The 21,110-nt window shown below is 37.4% G+C and overlaps 1 protein-coding gene across 3 annotated transcripts in view; it reads right to left on the bottom strand.

Annotated features, from left to right (window-relative positions):
* Positions 1-21,110, bottom strand: part of LOC150091666 (terminal uridylyltransferase 4-like) — a 604,054-nt gene that overhangs the window by 68,428 nt on the left and 514,516 nt on the right. For all 3 annotated transcript variants that reach the window (XM_090376273.1, XM_090376276.1, XM_090376282.1), the window contains one exon: positions 5,093-5,270. In XM_090376273.1, the coding sequence (XP_090232399.1) occupies positions 5,093-5,270 (178 nt within the window). The remainder of the gene's footprint in view (positions 1-5,092; positions 5,271-21,110) is intronic.

The following is a 21,110-nucleotide window of genomic DNA, read 5'->3' as shown; positions in this document are numbered from 1 at the left end:
CATACACTTGCTTTCTTGCATCACATGCCGCCACTACTACTGCTGCGAGCATGTAGAAACTGAAAAAACAACACCGTAAAGGCAGAGAAACACTAACACCTCACTAGCTCACATTTTACTAAAGCATATTTCTGGAGGTCACTACCATAAAACTTCCAGTTGCGTTTCTTCTAGTGGAATCTGTTATAAACTGGTAGTAAACTCGATCTATTATTACTGTATTTAATGATTTCTATTATTACTGTATTTAATATTGGTAATGTCTTACTGTGTGTTTAATTTATCAGTTAAACTGTATTATACATATGTATGTACAAGAAAATCACATTATATATGGGGTCAGCAGGTGTTCGCTTATATCTATGGCTTCAGCCATCCACGGTAGGTCTTGGAAAATGGTCTTACTGTACCTCACTTTTGCTTTTAAATGCTCACTTTCGAAAATTTACAACCTGAAAAGGATCACTGCTTTTCAATATTAAGGTGAATAAATAAATATAATCATACACCTAAAATTGAAAATATTGGAAAATTTTATTAAGTACAATAATAAATAACATTTACTGAACAAAACTTAACATTTAATGAGGTGATTGAGGTTAAATGTTTTTATATAACTGATCAAAATTTGAAAAAAATGTGATGCCAATTCTCAATATGGAATAAAGATGTTCATTTGTTATTCAGTTTCTTTTTAAATATTTATTTGATTTCATGCATGAAACAATTTGCTCACAAACACACATTGATCTGATCAAAATAGCCATTTTCATGGCATTTTCTTTTATTAGCAGAAAATCTGCAGATGGGAGAACCTTGTAAAATTCAAGTAATTTATTTTCACAGTCCATATACTTATTTTTGAACCATGTTTTGGTTTGAAGATCAATAAGTTTGAGTTGCAAGCTGGGATTGTAGTTTTCAGCCACAGAAGTAAATGGATTTTCAAACAAGCTTATGTTTCTTTTAGTTCTTATATCAGCAAATCGACTTTCAAATTCATCAAAAAGTAATCGTAATGACGAGAGGCAATGGTTCTTCGAAACTATGTCTTTCTCTTTTAGCTCAATAAAACCTTCAAAGTGAACTAAATTATCTCGCTCAATTTGGGATTTAAATAATAAGAACTTATTTGAAATTATCTGATTTCACCATACAAATCAGAGACCAATTTTTCTTTCCCTTAGAAATAATTAAGAGCATTTAAATTACAGTAAGTTTTCGACATGCGGATTTGTAGATACGTGGTTGTGTTACTTCTACTTACACGGAATCCATTAGCCACGGAATCCATTAAGTGTCACTACTTTAAATATAATAGATTGCGTTAGTGTCTGCTAATGTGAATTGATAGTTGCATTGACACTTTGTTTTCACTTTAACCACTTAAATGTAAGTTTATCTTGTGAGCTTAGACTTGTTGTAAACAAAATAAATATAAACCCTAAATATGTCGGTGAAAAGAAAAAATTGTAAGAACAGTAATCATAGTGATAAGAAGAGGCACATTATAACTATGGAGACTAAAGTCAATATCATTAAAGATGAAAACGGCAAGAAATTTGTGGACATTGCACGCGTTTACGGAACCATTATAAAAGATAAAGTTCGGATTATGCCAATGCAATCTATGATCATATCCAGAAGAGAAGGCTTATTAATAGAATTAATGGAAAAATTGTTGATGATTATGATAAAAGACATGAAACAACAATGAATTCCGATGTCATATACTCATACAAGAAAAAACCTTGGGTGTTTTTGAAGAACTAAAGTGTAAACGTGGTGAGAATGTTGCTCAAATTCATTGCAAGCCATGGATGGTTTCAAATATTTAAGGGCCATACTAAACTACACAACATCAAAGTTACAGGTAAGGCTGCTAGTGCAGATATACTAGCAGCTATGGACTGGTTTATATTGGGAAAATAATGCCAGATCGTTCTTATATATCGCAAGCAGAAAAAGCTATGCCAGGATTTAAGGTATCAGAGGACAGATTAACCCTTCTTTTTGGTGGAAATTCTGCTGGAGGTTGCAAAATATAACCACTGTTAGTTTACCATAGCGAAAATCCAAGGACCTTCAAAAATGATGACAATTGATGTCAGGCCCCAGTCCAGCCACCGAAGAACTGTGAGGATCCCTGCAGCTCTCAAGGCAGTGGAGAACAGAATTCGTAGAAATCCCCTACAAAAACAGATATTCATGTCCAGAGAAATGGGAATATCACTAAGATCAAAAGTGATCTAGGGATGAGTGCCTACCACAGGAGAACGGGACAGTTCCTAACTCCAGCTCTGATGGAACAAAGGTGCAAAAGATCAGAGGCACTGCAGCATTGATATGCGAATGGTAAGTATCGACAAATACTCTTCACAGATGAAAAGATTTTTACTATTGAGGAGAGTTACAACCGTCAAAATGACAAGGTGTATGCCCATATCTCTGCAGAGGCATGTCAGGCCATTAAAAGGGTTGAAAGGGGCATCATTCAGGATCAGTGATGGTTTGGTGAGGAATCTCCTATGAAGGTGTAACAAAGATGCATTTTTGTGTTCAGGGGTGAAAACCAGTGCAAGGGTATATCTGAATGATATTCTGGAGCTGCATGTGAGACTCCTCAATCAGACTCTTTTCAATGGTCAGCACTGGATCTTACAACAGGACTCAGTGCCCACAAGACAAAGATCACCCAAACATGGCTGACTGAGAATGTGTCCGAGTTTATCAATCATGACGAATGGCCTCCTGCCTGCCCAGATCTTAATCCACTTGATTACCATTTGTGGGCTATTTTGAAAGGCACAGTCTATGGTAACAGGCATGCCACATTGGACAGCTTGAAGAGATCATTGGAGCATGCTGTGGCCAATTTCCCGCTGGATGTTGTGCGTACTTCTATTGATGAATGGCCAGAACATTTGAAGACTTGTGTAAAAAACGAAGGGGGAGCATTTTGATTGGGTGTTGTGTTGCTTCATTTGTTGAGTGTTCAAGAATAAAACCAACAGTGTTTTGAGTTCCTGTGTCTTTTTATTTTGTGGCTACATGCCACAAAATAAAATTTATGGCAGTACTGTGTATATCAAATGTCCACAAACTGGGAGGTTTTTTTTTTTAAACCCCAAACATGAAAGGTATTAGAACCTACAGTACCTAGTACCATATAGTACCATACATGAGTTGAAGGTTGAAAAGATGAAAGAAGATACTTGTTGACATTAGTCTTGAATTTCTACAGACTAATTTTCCAGAAATCAAATGGATAAAGATTGGGTATGTGGGTTTAAAGTTAAACAGTAAACGGCTGACCAGTTGCAGTATGTGTTCAGCTAGATTTGGAAGAGAGAGAAGGAATTATAGAAGCTAATTCAAAAGAGCAGTGCCCATGGAAGTATCTACAGTAAATACATGCAGCAGAAACAGATTGTCTCTATGAGATAGAATGGAGAGAGAGACTTTGTAAGAAATTTTTCTAATCTCTCTTATGCCAAGAGAGATTAGAAGTCAGGGTAATCCCTAATAGAGATATGTGACCTTGTCTAGAAATCCAAATGTCATCAGAGACAAGCAGAATAATCCTTTTTATGAGATATAACACAGGATTCAGTTTTAGAAGAATTGAAGTAACTAAGTTCAGTTTCATTGGAGAATTAGCTGGAGATCAGCATTTAATGAATTAGTAGTTGACATTCGAGAAGTGGAAGCTATTTGTGCAGGACAAGGTTACTCAAATTGAAATGTGTAATGCAATGTGCTATCATTAGCAAAACTATGGATAGAATTTCCAGTCAAGGGAAGAAGGTCATTAATATACAAGAGGAATGAGTGGGAGAAAGATCTGAACCTTGAGCAACGTCAGCATTAATGGAGAGCTTAGAAAACTGAGAGCCATCAAGCACATTGAGCAGTCAGAGAGAGAGACAGGGAGAACTGGATATTCAATTACAGAAAAAACAATAATTGGGTATTAGTAATCCATAAGATGACCCTTATGTAGCAGACACTTTATGCCAAACACTATCAAAAGGCTTTGAAATGTCAAGAGCAACTGCTCGAGTTTATTCACTAAACTTTTCCACTGAATTTGTCCATGGATGGAATCCATACTGGTGATCACTGATCACATGGAAGGTTTTGAGATAGTTTAGGAGATGGCAGTTAATAATTTCTCCATAACTTTAGAAGGAGTGAGGTATGTGCAATGGGTGAAATGAAAGCAGATGGGAGGGATTTGTTGATTTTTTTAGGAACTAGCTGGATACTGGATTTTTTAGGAACTAGCTGGAGCTTGCTACTGGTGTTTTCCTTCTTCTTGGAAAGTAAATTTCCAAGAAGAAGGAAAACACCAGTAGCAAGCTCAGGAGCACAAGTTTCGAGAACAAGAGAAATTCCATCAGGACCTGAAACTTTCTTGGCATCAAGATTGTTCCTAATTCTTCTGACTTCCTTTTGATCAAAGGCCACAGGAAGCATTATGTGGGGGAAACCGGGAAAAGTAGGAGGCTCGCCAAGATTGTTAATACAAGAGATAAAAGAAAAGTAGGATGCCAGTAAGTTGGCTTTATTTTTAGCTGAGGTGGCAATAGAACCATCAGGTTTTGACAGAGGTGGGATTACAGATAGGCAAAAGTTGCAGCCAATAACTTTGGCAAGAGACCCTCTGTAGAATTCTTGGCTACCATTTGGACAAAAAGCAATTTTTTTACTCTTAGCTTTTCAAACTCTAGTTTGGGCTGATTAATACAACTGTTGCTAGCTTTGGTGTAGGCAGAAAGTGAACGTGGATATTTGGATGAAAGCCAATTGTGATAAGCAACATTATCTTGAACAGCTTTCACACATTTATTGGAAAACCAAGGTTTAGAAAAAGGAAATTTCAATGTGCAGTGTGGAATAAAGGATTTCATCCCTACAAGAATACAAGTTTAATGTGTATTTAAATATTTAATTCACATTTCACATCGAATTATTATCATATAAAATCAAATAACAATGCTTTTCCATTTGTGATGGGTTTTAAATATTAAATTATGATAAGCTAATACAACCAAAGAGAGAAAATTTAAGAAACAGAGAAAAACCTCACCTTCAATACAAATGAGATGTGACGTCCATTCTTTACTCAAACAGGATAGCTGAGTTTTTTGACGAATCGTTACCACTTGATCATATGACCTAAACATTTCTGTACAGAAACATAAAAATTCCACCCATAATTGTCCAACAGATTTCTGGTTTTTTCCAAAGTCTGGCCAATAATCACACTTTGAATAAAAGAATAAAACTATATTATTATTATTTTTTATTAAGAAGGAAAACAAGCAGAAACACACACACACACACACACACACACACACACACACACACACACACACACACACACACACACACACACACACACACACACACACAAAATAATATATAAAATTTGAATATGCAATCATGTGGCAAGCAGAGTAAGTAGCAAATGAAATGTAAATCAGTATATAAATATAACAACAAAATGGGGGGTAAGAGTTTAAGGGTGTTGCAGAAGGAAATGTGTTCCAAAATAATTTAGAAGAAATGCATGAAATATCACTATAAACAGAGACAAAAAACAACCACAGCAACATGACCATTAATACAAAACAAAAGTAAATAAATAAAATAGGCTGGTTCCATCTTGTCAGAATGCCATAGGTCTAACAATAGTAATGAAGTCATTGCATTTTGAACACTAGACAAATAATGTAACAAGTGTAACAGATCTGAATAATGGTGGCCCTTATGCAGTGAAAAATTATACTATAACAGCTCAAAACATTTTTTTTTTTTTTTATGAAAACCTCAAACACAAAGGTATCAAAACCTATAGTACTTAGTACCGTGCATGGGTTGAAGGAGAAGTATGGGGAGAGGGGGGATGCTGGAAACTTTGCTCTAGAGACTAAACATGGGTTTCACCACTTCAAGCCTCCAATAAGCAAAGTGGTGGTATTTCACCGGTTGATGAAAGTCATCTACCACTTACAAGGCAACACCAAATGAATGGCAAGGAATACAAAAAAAAAAAAAAAAAAAAAATCAACTATAGATAATAGTATGAGATGTGCATTAGCAGTGCTCATACTGTAATCTATATCATTATATATGGAACTAAAATCCTACAGTAACATGACCATAATGTGAAACAAAAACAAAACAGATCAATCATTGAGTTCCATCTTATCCAAGGACCACAATGGTTGTGGAGTCACATTTTGAACATAAAACAAACCATTGCAATAGATTCGCATAACAGTGGCCCTTACACAGTGAGAAAATAACAATATATCAACAGAAAGCAATCACAAAGCAAAGGCAAACTGCAAACCAAGAATACAATTAAATTGAAAACAGCTTAGATATAGATGGCAATATGGGCATTGCATCAACATCACCACCCATTACTACCACGTAACTTACAAAAATTAACTTTAACATATTAAAGAATATAATAAGTAAAAAAATAAATGAGAGAAAAGCAAACTTTGGTAGATACATGCATGCATTTCCTAACTACACGTTGCTTGAACAAAGCAATATTGAACTAAATCAAGTAATAGTAAAGTAAGATACAAAGAAAAAAGTACTTAACAGAAAAAATATGGGGGAAGAGATAAAACAAGGAATAATAAGAAAATAAGAAAATTCAGAGAAATATGTTCTGAAATTAATTTAATTTTTTCTGTAGCTAAGTATTCATATTATTTTTATTTGTATCTTAACTTGGCTTGGCCTTTCTGCACTTATTCTTAATTTAGTTAAATATTGCTTTATTCAAGCAGTGTGCAGTTAGGAAATATTGCAGCTGTGTTTGCTTTACTATATTTTCTTTATTTTTCTTATTAAATTCTTTAATACATAAATTTAAACTTTATTTCCATATGTTGTATGGTAGTAAGTTAACAAGTAGGTTTGTAAGTATCACTCTCATGTAGCTCTTTGTTTAATGTATCAATATAGAAAGCCTTACATGTAAAAGCAAAGCTGCTGGAGACTGTCTACCTGTGTAATAACAAAATACTCATTTATTTCTTGTAATTATATTTTGATCTTAGAAAAATTGTAATATTTAATTGGTGCAATTTAGAGTACACTTTGGAAAAATGATCCAAAAGATATGAAAAATCATTACTAATCCAAATTTGAAAAGCCTCAACAGGTATATTATGTTTATATGCCAAGGCAAAACAGAAGAAGTTTCCATAAAGTTGTTTTTTAAAGAAAAAAAATCTCTCTCAGTTCTGGATGGGGTACAATATCTAGATTACTAGAAATAATGTGTCCATACAAAGGATCTACAAAAGATTTATAATTTTAGTGTCTTTAAATACAGCTGTTTGTATTAGAGGAGTTTGGATTTAAGTTTGTGGCTACAGATTCGTAATTACAGACTAATGGGTCTGAAATTACATGGGTTTAGAATTTTTGTATCTGATTTTAACATTTGTATTTTGGCAACCAGTAAGTAATAAAGAACTGTATGTATTAATGCATTCACTAATATTAATAAAATCCATATTTGATTGGAATTTTAAGATAAGAATATGAGTCTTATTGGAGAGTACTAATATACAATAAAAGCCTAAACTTAAAAATGTAACTGATTAAATGATAAAGATGAGTAGATTTAAAATGAAAAGATTGGATAAAGCTAGAAAATGCTTTGAGAACACTAAGTTTAAGACCAAAATATAAATTATGATAGTACATCGATTATTAGTAAAAGAGTAAAGTTACTTAAATTAGATTTGTTTCTATTTTTATCTCTGGGATTTTTATAGTAACTAACATGGAAGTTTTATGAGGTATTTTAACAATCTGGAATTTATAATAAATGGATGAGATATATATTAGATATATACATATATTATATATATATATATATATGATTAGAAATAAATTGGTTATTAAGTTATTATTAAGACCATAAGGATAAAGAGATTTATATTTAAGCATAAAGATTTCTTCTGTTTTAACCTAAGGTTCAGGGTTATGAATACATGTCAAAACCAAAATATAAATATTAAAAAAGGTATATGATTGAAAATGTCTAAATTCAATCTCATAATCAGTGATATCATTTTTAAATTTATTGGGCTATAGGTATTGATAGCAGATCTATGCAAATCATAACCCCGGGGGCTCACATCTGGTGAGTATGGGCTTGGCACACCCAGGGTCCTGAGCTGGATATCATCATTCTTCATTTTCTTGGTGATTCCCTTCTACTTTTCTCTCTCTCTCTCTCTCTCTCTCTCTCAGGGTAACTTGGGAATTTTTTTTTTTTTTTTCCCCTGGTGCAGCATAAGCCTCAGGCTTCCTTGCACCATATGGCTATTAATAATAATAATAAAAAAAATAATTTCTTAAATGTAAATTATTACTTGCTATATATTTAATGATGCAGGTTCTGCAGGTGATCAGGTAAATCACACCGTGCAATTTACAAAAGCTAGGTTCAGTAGAGAATATCAGTAAAATGCTGATATCATGGATGCATATAGGGTCATGTGAGGAATCTTTTATTATTACAAATTTGGCAACACATAATCCATATATTAATACAGAAGCTGTTCTCTTGAGACAGTCACTGAGAATGATAGACATAACAGATTAGACTGAAAGTGGTCTCAAGTTGAAAATATATCTTCCTAGGTGTGCAGAAAGATGGTAAAATTTAAAAATTCTGAATAGTTTTATTTCACAGAATGGGCCTATATTGTACTACAAATGAGAACAATTCAATATTCACTTCATAGCTGGAGTCGCAGGAAGATCTTAACTGTTAAACAAACAGTTGTCAAAGTTGATAAGGCACTTTTTCTGATTAACAATTTTCATGTTAGCATGATCATATCCTCTGTTCCGAAAAAATAATAATAGTCAGCTAGAGAAAAACTCCACTAGCAATTGCGAAATTTTCGCAACAGGTACAGCTAACTGCAGCCATTGAGAACGTTAACCCTAGGAGGTCACATCTGGTGAGTATGGGCTTGGCACACCCAGGGTCCTGAGCTGGATATCATCATTCTTCTCTTTCTTTTTGTGATTTCTACTTCTCTCTCTCTCTCTCTCTCTCAGGGTAATTCAGAATTTTTTTTTTGGCTGGTGTAGCATAAGTCTCAGGCTTCCTTACACCATATGACTAATAATAATAATAATAATAATAGTTATGGAGCAAGCCTTCAAGAAGCACCGTAACCTATACACAGCCTACATCGATTACTGCAAGGCTTTCGACTCCGTACCTCATAGCTGGCTAATAGAGACCCTGAAGATCTACAAAGTGGAGGAGAAATTGTTGCAGTTAAACATAAGAAAGGCACGTGGGGTGGATGGGATCTATCCAGTTATATTAAAGGAGGCAGCAAAGCAACTAATTATGAGAGCATCCTTGGACTCAGGGGAGGTCCCCACGGACTGGAGATGTGCAAATGTATCCACAATTCACAAAGGGTGACACGACTAATTACAGACCAGTTAGTTTAACTTGTTCCGGGTAAAATAATGAAGTCATCGGTTAAAGATGCATTGCAGGATCATCTACACAAGACTGCGGCAATAATTCAGACACAGCATGGGTTTGTTAAGGGAAAGTCTTGTCTGACAAGTTTGATTAGTTATTATGATTTGGTTACAAAGAAACTGGATGCAAAAATTAATTTTGATATCATATACTTGGATTTCAGGAAAGCTTTTGACACTATTGCGCATGGAAGACTACTGTACAAATTGGAGCAGAATGGTATTAAGGGTAAACTGCTACAATGGATAAAAGGATGGTTGAGTGGGAGAAGACAGAGGGTGGTAATCAGTGGTTGCTGCTCTTCGTGGACTAATGTTATTAGTGGAGTCCCACAGGGTTCGGTGTTGGGTCCACTGTTGTTTCGTATATTTGTCAATGATATTGATGAAGATATATCAGGCATAGTGTCGAAGTTTGCAGATGATACAAAGGTTGGCAGGGTTGTTAATGACAGTAATGGCAGTGTGCTACTGCAACAGGATTTAGATAATTTGGGCAGATGGGCTAAGAAGTGGAAACTGAAGTTTAACCTTGACAAATGCAAAGTACTGCATATGGGTAGAAGTAACCCCAGAGAAACGTACCAACTGTGTGGTACTACACTTAAGGTGGTAGAAAACGAAAAAGACCTGGGAGTAATTGACACATGCAGTCAGATATGAAGTTTTCTGAGAAATGCAGACAGGCTGCCAGGGCAGGTCATGGGGCTTTGTCAATGATATACAGTAAACCCCCGCTATTCGCGGTATCTGTATTCGCGGTTTCGCGTATTCGCGATCGCCGATTTAATATAAAATGAAACCTAAAAAAATGTGAATTTTAAAACGCCGTGAATATTTTCCGCCATAAAAAACATGGGCGTGGCTAAAATTATCTTTCCCGGTCAAAACAGCGCTCAGTGGGTGGGGAAGAGGGGTGAAAAAATCGCGAGCGTGGATGTTTCTCGCTAATCCTTGTTCAGTATGTGTTAGTCATGGAAGGTTTCATCGTTTGATTTTAATTTATATGTTTATAAATTGAATAAATTTATCAATTTATAAATTGATATGCTTACAAAAATGATAACTCTACCGTTTTGCAGTGTAAAACAGACTTTTTCGAGTGCGTTAACGGAAGAAAGTGACTTTATTGTGGTCAATTTCTTTCTAACCCCTACAAAAATATGGCTACGAATAAAAAGAGAAATGTGAAAATATCAAAGAAGGTGATGACACTAGCGAATAAAATTGAGTTATTAGACGAAATTTCTAATGGTGAAAGTGTCTCCTCAGTGGCAAAACATTATAAAATCAATGAGTCAACGGTACGATCAATCAAAAAATCGGAAGAAAAAATCTGCCGTAGTCCGTGAAACCGCGCTAATTGCTTCAAAAATTTGCTCTGTAACTCGTAATGTTAAATTTAAAAAAATGGAAAAGCTTTAAATCTGTGAATAGAAGACCGAATTCAAAATAAAATTCCGTTAAGTTCACTCATCATTCGTGAAAAGGCAAAACTTCTTTATCAACGCTTTAGTGAAACTGGTGATAGCACACTGGCGGGATGTTTTTTTTTGCAAGCAAAGGCGCTGATTTGAAAGATTTGTTTGAAATTTCTAATAAATATTACATTTAATATTAAATTGTTTCTTATTTTCATTTCGATGCCATATGCTTGCATTTCACTATGTACTGTCATGTAGAGTCATATTATGAAGGTACATATAATACATACATAGACAAAATTTTAGACTAGTTTTTCTTATATATTTCATACTTTGGAACGGAACCCCTTTATTACTATGGGAGCCATAACTCAGTATTCGCGTTTTCGGTATTCGCGACATTTCTCAGGAACGTAACCCCCGCGAATAGCGAGGGTTTACTGTATAGGAATTTTGCTAGCAGGGAAAAGGAGGTGATTGTCCCTCTGTATAAGGCAATGGTCAGGCCAAGCCTTGAATACTGCGTACAGGTCTGGAGGCCTCATTTTAGGAAGGATGTAGATTTGCTTGAGCGTGTACAGACAAGGGCAACAAGTTTGGTGAGGGGAATGAAGGGATCCTCTTACCAAGAGAGGCTTAAGTTATGCAAATTGCAGTGGCTGGACACTAGGCACCTGCGAAGTAATCTGATTGAGGTGTATAAGGCTTTGAATGGGTTGAGCACGTTGAATTCTGATGGGATCCTTCCACTTGTTCAGATTACGAACCTAAGGGGACATAAATTCAAATTAAGAAAGACAGATGTAGAATAGATGTGCAGAAATATGCCTTTAGCCAGCGGGTGGTTAATTGCTGGAACAAACTTCTGTTCAAGAAAGGGAGAACCAGAGTAGCCTTGTGCAGGCGAAGTTTTTACTGCTCCTTGAATAGAGAAGTTTTTTTCAGTTTTATTAGCATAATAAATTGGCATATTAACTTATTTTCTAGAGTAGCTTTATATTCCTAGTTACGATACTTAGTTTAAAGTTTAACTTTAAAGTTTAGTTTAAAGTTTAACTTAGATAGAGATTTGTATTACTTAGTATTGGTAAGGGTATCCAATCCACGTGTTACAAGTTTCAGCTCTGCTGAACGAGACGTTTTTTAGCCATATTTAGCAGCTTTATTGACCAATTGTTATATTAAATTATTTTCTATAAGTAGCATATAAACCCAGTCAGGATCCTTAGTTTATTCTGAATTGAGAAAGCGAGATTTGGAAGTTAATTAATACTTAAGTGTCTGTAGATTTACTGATTGTAACTTGCCGCCATTGTTATACGATACAACGTTATAGCCCGAACTAGATAGCATAAGCTTAGTATAGTATAGTATAGTATAGTATAGTATATAATATAATATTGGCAATTAATCAGTAAAATCTATTAATCTTGTTAAACTTCACTGTCAATTAAATTTGTACTTTTTAACTAAATACATATAATGACTTAGATTACAAATGTAACATAATTAATTAATACATAACTTGATACGAAAGTTATATAAATGGAACTCGTATATAATACTCGATACTGAAAAAATATATATATATCATTATAACTGTGTTGGGATACAAGTTAAGGGTTATAATTTTGTACTGAAATTGAAATTTTATTGAAATTAAATCGAAATCATGACTCAGAGGAGCAAAGAGCAGCAAAGCAAAAGGCTCAAGCTAAGGGGAGTGCTGTGGCTCAGGAGAGAAATGAGGGAGGGGGGGGGGGGGAATTGCCCTCTGAATCACAGCCTTTTAAAATCCACTGCTTGCTTGCTTGATGTTTGTCGATCAACTGGGTACGGGACATGATACTGCCACGGGGGATGTCTTTGTGTGTGCACAATGTAAGGAGTGTACGGAAATCAGACAACACAGCGTTGTTATGGGTCTATATGAGAGCATGAAGGACAGGGTGGATGTCCTCGAAGGATCTAAATTGAGGGGCCCATCAAGCTCTCAGCTGCCCACATCAATGCCAGAGTTTGCACTTGGTCATCATGCAATACAGCGGCAACCCCCAGAGGCAGAATGCGCTGCTCCCACAGGAACTAGTAGTTTTTGGTGACTCTATTGTCAGGGAAACGGGGAACATGCTTTGTAAAAAGGATAGGTGGAACAGGACCAGGGTATGTCTGCCAGGGGCAAAGGTTGATAACGTTGTAGAGCGGATATCATCTTTTAAGGTCACAAAAAGAGATATAGTTGCACACGTTGGCACTAATGAGATTAAGAGTAGGAGACCGGCGGAATTACTTAACAAGTACAGGTCACTGTTGAAAAAAAGCCTTGAATTAGAGTTGAATTTGAAAGTGTCTGCAATTCTGCCCAGACACGATAGGAGGGAGTATATGATGAGAGCCTTGTCAATCAATTCGGCCCTGGAAAGATTGTGCAAAGCTCAAGGGGTAGAATTTTTTTCAACCTGGTCTGTACTTGTTAACAGGAGAGACTGCTTCTGCAGGGATGGGATACACTTAAATAGAAAGGGTGCAGGAATATTTGCTGATGCTATCGAAGCAGTGTTAAGTGAGTCAGAAAACTGCTAGCTTGGGGGGGGGATACAAGGACTAATTGATTAACAGCAGCCACTGGCAGAGGTGAAAGTGATCCTTGCACTGCTTCTATTGGAATGAGCAGCAGCGTGGAAAACAAGATGCAGGGGATTTCAGAGACTGCAGGGAGTCATTGCAGTACAAGTAAATTTTTTAAATTCTATACAGTGGGACCAACTGATGATGTTACCAACAGCAAACTCAAAATGGGAAGCATTCAAGGAACTAATCTTGGAGGCTACCAGGCTTTACATACCAACTAAGAAATATTGTTCAAGGTTTAGGCCTAAATGGTTGTCAGATGAACTAATGAGACATGTGGCAGAGAAGAAAAATGCATGGGATACATATAAATTAATGGGTGACATGGAAGCCTATGATAGATATAAGTTGGTCTGTAACCAAGTCACAAAGGAGATTAGGCAGGCAAAGGCAGACTACGAAAAATCCTTGGCAAAGGATGCAAAGAAAAACAGAAAAGAGTTCTTTACATACTTGAACTCGAGAAGGAAAGGGATGAATCAGATTGGTCCACTGGATATTGATGGTTCAACAGTTGAGGATCCTGCTCAGGTGGCTAACAATCTAAACGAGTATTTTGCATCTACATTCACGCATGAGGAGTTATTCAGGAAGGAGAATGATGTAGGTAAAGTAAACATTGGCAGTGAGCTGGATGATTTTGTAATAACTGAGAGGAAAGTGGAGGAGAGATTGTTGAGGATACACATAAAAAAGGCACCTGGGTTGGATGGGATCTATCCAGTTATATTAAAGGAGGCAGCAAAGGAAGTATGCAAACCCCTAGCCATAATTATGAGAGCTTCTTTGGACTCAGGGGAGGTACCCATAGACTGGAGATGTGCAAATGTAACCCCAATTCACAAAGGAGGATCAAAGGCTGACACAAGTAATAATAGACCTGTTAGTTTAACTTCTGTTCCAGGTAAATTAATGGAGGCACTGGTTAAAGAAGCACTGCAGGATCATCTAGACAAGAATTCAGTTATAGCTCAGACGCAGCATGGTTTTGTTAAGGGCAGGTCTTGCCTGACCAATTTGATTGGATACTATGATGTAGTCACAAAAGAACTGGATGCAGGGAATAACTTTGATATTATATATTTGGATCTTAGAAAGGCTTTTGATACTGTTGCACATGGAAGACTGCTGCACAAATTGGAGCAGTGTGGCATTGGAGGCAAATTGCTGCTATGGATAAGGGGATGGTTGAGTGGCAGAAGACAGAGAGTGGTAATCAATGGACACTGCTCAACGTGGACTAATGTTATTAGTGGAGTTCCTCAAGGTTCAGTGTTGGGTCCGTTGTTGTTTTCGGTGTTTATGAATGATATTGATGATGGGATATCAAGTTTAATGTCCAAGTTTGCAGATGATACAAAGGTTGGCAGGGTCGTCAAGGACACTACTGACGCTATGCTGCTGCAACAGGATCTGGAAAGGTTGAACAGATGGGCTGAGAGGTGGCAAATGAAGTTTAACATTGACAAATGTAAAGTACTGCATATGGGAAACAGTAACCCCAGTGCAACGTATCAACTCTGCGGTACCACACTGACAGTGGTGGAGAATGAAAAGGACCTGGGGGTAATTGTGCAGGGAGATATGAAGTTCTCTGAGCAGTGCAGACGAGCTGCAAGAGTAGCTCATGGTGTCTTGTCAATGATATACAGGAATTTTTCTAGCAGGGATAAGGAGGTGATTATTCCCTTGTATAAGGCAATGGTTAGGCCACATCTTGAGTACTGTATACAGGTCTGGAGGCCTCATTTCAAGAAGGATGTAGAGCTGCTGGAACGGGTACAGAGAAGGGCAACAAGATTAGTAAATGGAACAAAGGGTTGCTCTTACGAAGAAAGGCTTAAGTTTTGCAAATTACAGAGTCTGGAGACTAGGCACCGGCGAGGTGATCTCATAGAGGTGTATAAGGCCTTGAATGGTTTGAGCATGCTCAATGCCAATGGGATTCTTCATCTTTCTCAGAATAATCACCTCAGAGGGCATAAATTCAAATTGAGGAAGGACGGATGTCGGATAGATGTGCGGAAATTTGCCTTTGGCCAGCGGGTGGTTGGTTGGTGGAACCGACTTCCATCACTTGTTGTTGAAGTTGATAGCCTAAACAAATTTAAAGCTCAAATGGACAGGTATTTCGAACGAACGGAGGGGTGAAATGGGAGAGGGTTTTTTTTTTTTTTTTTTGGCTGATGCTGAATAAGCTTGCTTTCTTGCATCATATGCCTCTACTAATGCTAATGCTAATGCTAAGTAAACACATGGGTTGTGTTAGGGTAGCTAAGAATAGGAACAGGTGCATGTATACTTGTATGTATACCAATGCTAGGAGTTTGGTAAATAAATTTGATGAATTTGAGTTATTGCTCAAAACATCAAAGACAAATATTGTTAGGATATCAGAGACGTAGTGTCACACAGATATAAGGAATGCAGAACTGGAATTTGGGGAGTACAATGTGTACAGAAAAGATAGACAGTACAGGACAGATAGTGAGAAGGGTTTATGCTATTAGTTAAGAAACACATAAAATCCAAGGAAGTGAAGCCAGTCGACATTGCTAGACAGTGCAGTGTCGAGTCAGTTTGGTGTGACATAAGCATTGGGAGATCAAAATTGAGAGTAGAAGTGTACAATAGGCCTAATGACTCTGATGAGTATAATAAGAAACTGTACAGAGAAATAGAGTGGGCCAGTAAATCAGAGAGTCTTATAAGGGAGGATTTTAATTTCCCAGATATTGACTGGAATTTGTGGGTTGGTCACTCACACACTAGCAAGGCTTTTGTGGATTTATTGGATGATAGTTTTCTACATCAGCATGTTTGGGAGGCAACTAGAGGGAGTAATACTTTTGATCTAATTATCGGTAGTGATTCTTCATGCATTAAGAATCTGCAGATAAAGGAACCACTAGGTGGCAGTGATCACAGTGTGCTGAAGTGGGATTTACTTAAAGAGGCAACTACAATCAGTGGTAAAGGGAAGGGTTTTTGCTTTCGTAAAGGCGCTATGATGGTCTGAAACACTATTTAAATTCTTTACAGTGGGACCAACTGATGATGTTACCAACAGCAAATTCAAAATGGGAAGCATTCAAGGAATTTATCTTGGAAGCTACTAGGCTTTACATACCAACTAAGAAATACTGTTCAAGGTTCAGGCCTAAATGGATGTCAGATGAACTAATGAGACATATGGCAGAGAAGAACAATGCATGGGATACATATAAATTAATGGGTGACATGGAAGCCTATGATGGATGCAAAGAAAAACATAAAAGAATTCTTTACCTTTGTAAACTCTAGAAGGAAAGGGATGAATCAGATTGGTCCACTGGATATTGATGGTTCAACAGTTGAGGATCCTGCTCAGGTGGCTAACAAACTAAACGAGTATTTTGCATCTACATTCACACATGAGGAGTTATTCAAGAAGGGGAATGCCAGAGGTGTAAAGTAAACTCTGGCAGTGAGCTGGATGATTTTGTAATAACTGAGAGGAAAGTGGAGGAGAAATTGTTGAGGATAAAAGTAAAAAACGCACCCGGGGTGGATGGGATCTATCCAGTTATATTAAAGGAGGTAGCAAAGGAAGTTAAGCAAACCCTTAGCCATAATTATGAAAGCTTTTTTGGATTCAGGATAGGTACCCATAGACTGGAGATGTGCAAATGTCACCCCGAATCACAAAGGAGAATCAAAGGATAACACAAGAAATTATAGACCTGTGAGTTTAACTTCTGTTCCAGGAAAATTAATGGAGGCACTGATTAAAGAAGCACTGCAGAATCATCTAGACAAGACTTCAGTTATAGCTCGGACACAGCATGGTTTTGTTAAGGGGAAGTCTTGTCTGACCAATTTGATTGGATACTATGATGCAGTCACAAAACAACTGGATGGAGGGAATAACTTTGATATTATATATTTGGATCTTAGAAAGGCTTTTGATACTGTTGCACATGAAAGACTGCTGCACAAATTGGAGCAGTGTGGCATTGGAGGAAAATTGTTGCTATGGATAAAGGGGTGGTTGAGGGGGACAAGACAGAGAGTGGTAATCAATGGACATTGCTCATCGTGGACTAATGTTATTAGTGGAGTTTCTCAGGGTTCAGTGTTCGGTCCATTGTTGTTTTCTGTATTTTTTAATGATTTTTAAATGATATTGATGATGGTATATCAAGCTTAATGTCCAAGTTTGCAGACGATACAAAGATTAGCAGGGTTGTTAAGGACACTACTGATACTATTCTGCTGCAACAGGATATGGAAAAGTTGAGATGGGCTGAGAGGTGGCAAATGAAGTTTAACATTGACAAATGTAAAGTACTACATAGGGGAAACAGTAACCCCAGAGCAACATATGAACTTTGTGGTACTACACTGACAGTAGTAGAGAATGAAAAGGACCTGATGGTAATTGTCCTTGGTCCTTGAGTTTGTCACAGACATTCTCTCAGATATGCCAGACAAGCTGCACTTCACTTGCTACCTGGGAGTCTAAAACGCTGATGGAACTGATATTCGGGTGACACTCAAGTCAAGTGGACCCAATTTCGGCGAAGTCTGGACGGTCTATGACAATCAAATCCTCTGCTTGCACCTTCATGATGGTGGGACTGTTAGTAATCCTGCGGTTTAACCTCCATGCACAAGTACATGGTGGATGACCACCCAGGTGTGAACCAATGTAAGCAGGGGTCAAGGTGTGGCACCCACACCACACAGAGGAATGCCGCCATGTGGTGTGGGCATCACACAGAGGAATGCCGCCCCTCTATGTTACCAGGCAGTACTAGGTGGTAGATGAATCTCATCAACCGGTGCAATACCACCACTTTGCTTATTGGAGGCTTGAAGTGATGGAACCCATGTTTAGTCTCTAGAGCTAAGTTCCAGTCAACCCTTCCCTATCTCTTCCATCATGCAGTATGATTGATGACTTTTGAAGTTATGATGAAAATCGTGGCGAGATCCAATATTCCTTACATTTCGAGGGTACAGCTCTAAAACGGTATTCGCAGGCTGGCCGCTAGTTAGTACACCGGATCAAACCTATTGGTAACTCTCTAGGAGGCTTCCGGATCAGCTAGTGTATAATCTTGCTCCCTTTACTCTGCCAGATAGTGACTGGAGCGAGTCCGACAGCATGTCCCACCCACTTTTTCTTACTATTGAATACACCATGAATTGTCAAACTAATAGAGCAAGCTTATCTGTGAAAACATCTAAACCTTCCAAGCATTTCCTAATTCATTTCTCAAATATACATGGTCTCAATTCTAATCGCAACGATGTCCATTTCCATTTGCAGTCTGCCAAATCCCATGTATTTTTTCTGACAGAATCTCAGTTATCCGTTGATTCAAGTACTGCTCATCTCAGATGCCCAATTTATTCGCTGTATGATTCCTTTCATATCAAAAGTGGTACTTGTGCATATGTCCATTCTGATATTCCATCAGAGACTTGGAAATTTGGAATCTCTTCTCTTTGATGTTCTCTGGCTTAAAATCTCTCTACCTCATTGTGTTAAATTCATCTGTTGTCTTTACTATTCTCCCAACTCTACTAATCACTTGGAGCTCTTTGACTTACTCTCTTTGCAACTTGACTTTCTCCAGTCCAACTTTCCTAACAGTGAGGTAATTTTCCTTGGTGATTTTAATGTTCACAACTCCAGCTGGCTTCCATTTTCTAGTCACACCGACCCAGCTGGTTGAGATGCTGAGGCTTTTGCAATTACTAATGACCTTGCACAGATTGTTCATTTACCTAAAAGAATACCAGACAATCCTAATCATAAAGCCAACACGCCTGATCTTTTTCTCACAAACAACCCTTCTAAGTAAATGGTAGAAGTGAGAGGTCCTTTAGCCACTTCAGTTCACAACTTGGTGATTGTCTCTTCTCCAATGGAGCCTTTATCTCGTGGCTATTCCCAACCTCATGTTGTTTGACATTACAAGAATGCAAAATGGGATGACCTGCGAGATTTCTTTTCTTGTTTTCCTTGGTTGGATTACTGTTTCAAAACTTCTGATGTCAATGTTCGCGCAGATCGTGTCAGTGAAATTATTCTTGCAGGAATGGAATCCTTTATCCCACACTCCACTTTAAAATCTCGTCCTTTATCTATACCATGGTTTTCCAATAAATGTGCTAAGGCTGTTCAAGAGAAGAATGTTGTGTATCATAATTGGCTTGTTTCTAATTCTTCAGTTTCATTTTCTGCCTACACCAAAGCTCGCAACGATTGTAAAGCAGTTATTAATCAGTCCAAACTAGAGTTTGAACAGGCTAAGAGTAGAAAACTTGCTTCTTGCCCTAATGGTAGCCAAGCATTCTGGTCCCTTGCCAAAGCTATTGGCCGCAACTTTTGCCCATCTCTGCTCCTATCTCTGTCCAAACCAGATAGTTGTGTTGTCACTTTAGCCAAGGATAAAGCTGACCTGCTAGCATCCCATTTTTCTTCCAACTCATGTATTAATGATCTTGGTAAAACACGTCCCACCATTCCCAACACGCTCCGTTCAATTCCTCCTCTGGTCTTCCATCAAAAGGCTGTCAGAAGTATTTTGACGATGCTAAGAAAGCTCCAGGTCCCGATGGTATTTCTCAACTTGTTCTCAAAACCTATGCGACTGAACTTACTCCTATTCTTTGCCGCCTTTTTTCACTTTATTATTCCAAAGATGTTTTTCCTTCTGCTTGGAAATTTGCTCATATCCAGCCAGTTCCTAAAAAGGGTGAGAAAGGGTGACAAATCCCTTCCATCCAATTATCGTCCCATTGCAATTACTTCTACTCTTTCTAAAGTAATGGAGAAATCAATTAACCATCAACTTTTGAACTACCTGGAGACCTTCCATTTGACTGACGTTCGCCAGTATGGATTCCGTCACTGTCGATCCACTGATTATCTGGCTTATGTTACCCATTTATGGACTAATTCAATATAAAGGTTCGGTGAAACACAAGTAGTTGCTCTTGACATCTCAAAGGCTTTCAATCGTGTTTGGCATAAAGGTCTTCTAAACAAGCTTCCATCTTATGGTTTGCCAACTGTTTTTAGTAATTGGCTATCCAGTTTTCTCTCTGATCGCTCACTGAGGGTGATGGTAGATGGCTCTCTGTCTTCTAACTTCTCTACTAATGCCGGTGTCCCCCAAGATTCAGTTCTTTCCCCCACTCTTTTCCTCTTGTATATTAATGACCTTCTTCCATTGACTGGAAATCCTATCCATAGTTTTGCCGATGATAGCACATTGCATTCCATTTTCCATTTTGAGAAACCTTGCCCTGTTCAATCAGCTTCAACTTCTCGAAAATCTGCTACCAATTCCTTAAATGCCGATCTTTTGGTAATTCTCCAGTGGGGCAAAGGCAACTTAGTTGATTTCAACCCTTCTAAAACTCAGTCTTGTCTTATATCTCGCAAAAAGGATTCTTCTGATCCTATGCTTATCTTTAGTGACACTCCGATTTCTAGGCAAA

The sequence above is a fragment of the Mastigoproctus giganteus genome, chromosome 1 (genome assembly GCF_048544385.1).
Source record: "Mastigoproctus giganteus isolate SK-2022 chromosome 1, ASM4854438v1, whole genome shotgun sequence".
NCBI classification, from domain to species: domain Eukaryota; kingdom Metazoa; phylum Arthropoda; class Arachnida; order Uropygi; family Thelyphonidae; genus Mastigoproctus; species Mastigoproctus giganteus.
The sequence above is the reverse complement of the archived record's forward strand: the minus strand, read 5'-3'. Positions and strand labels throughout refer to the sequence as shown.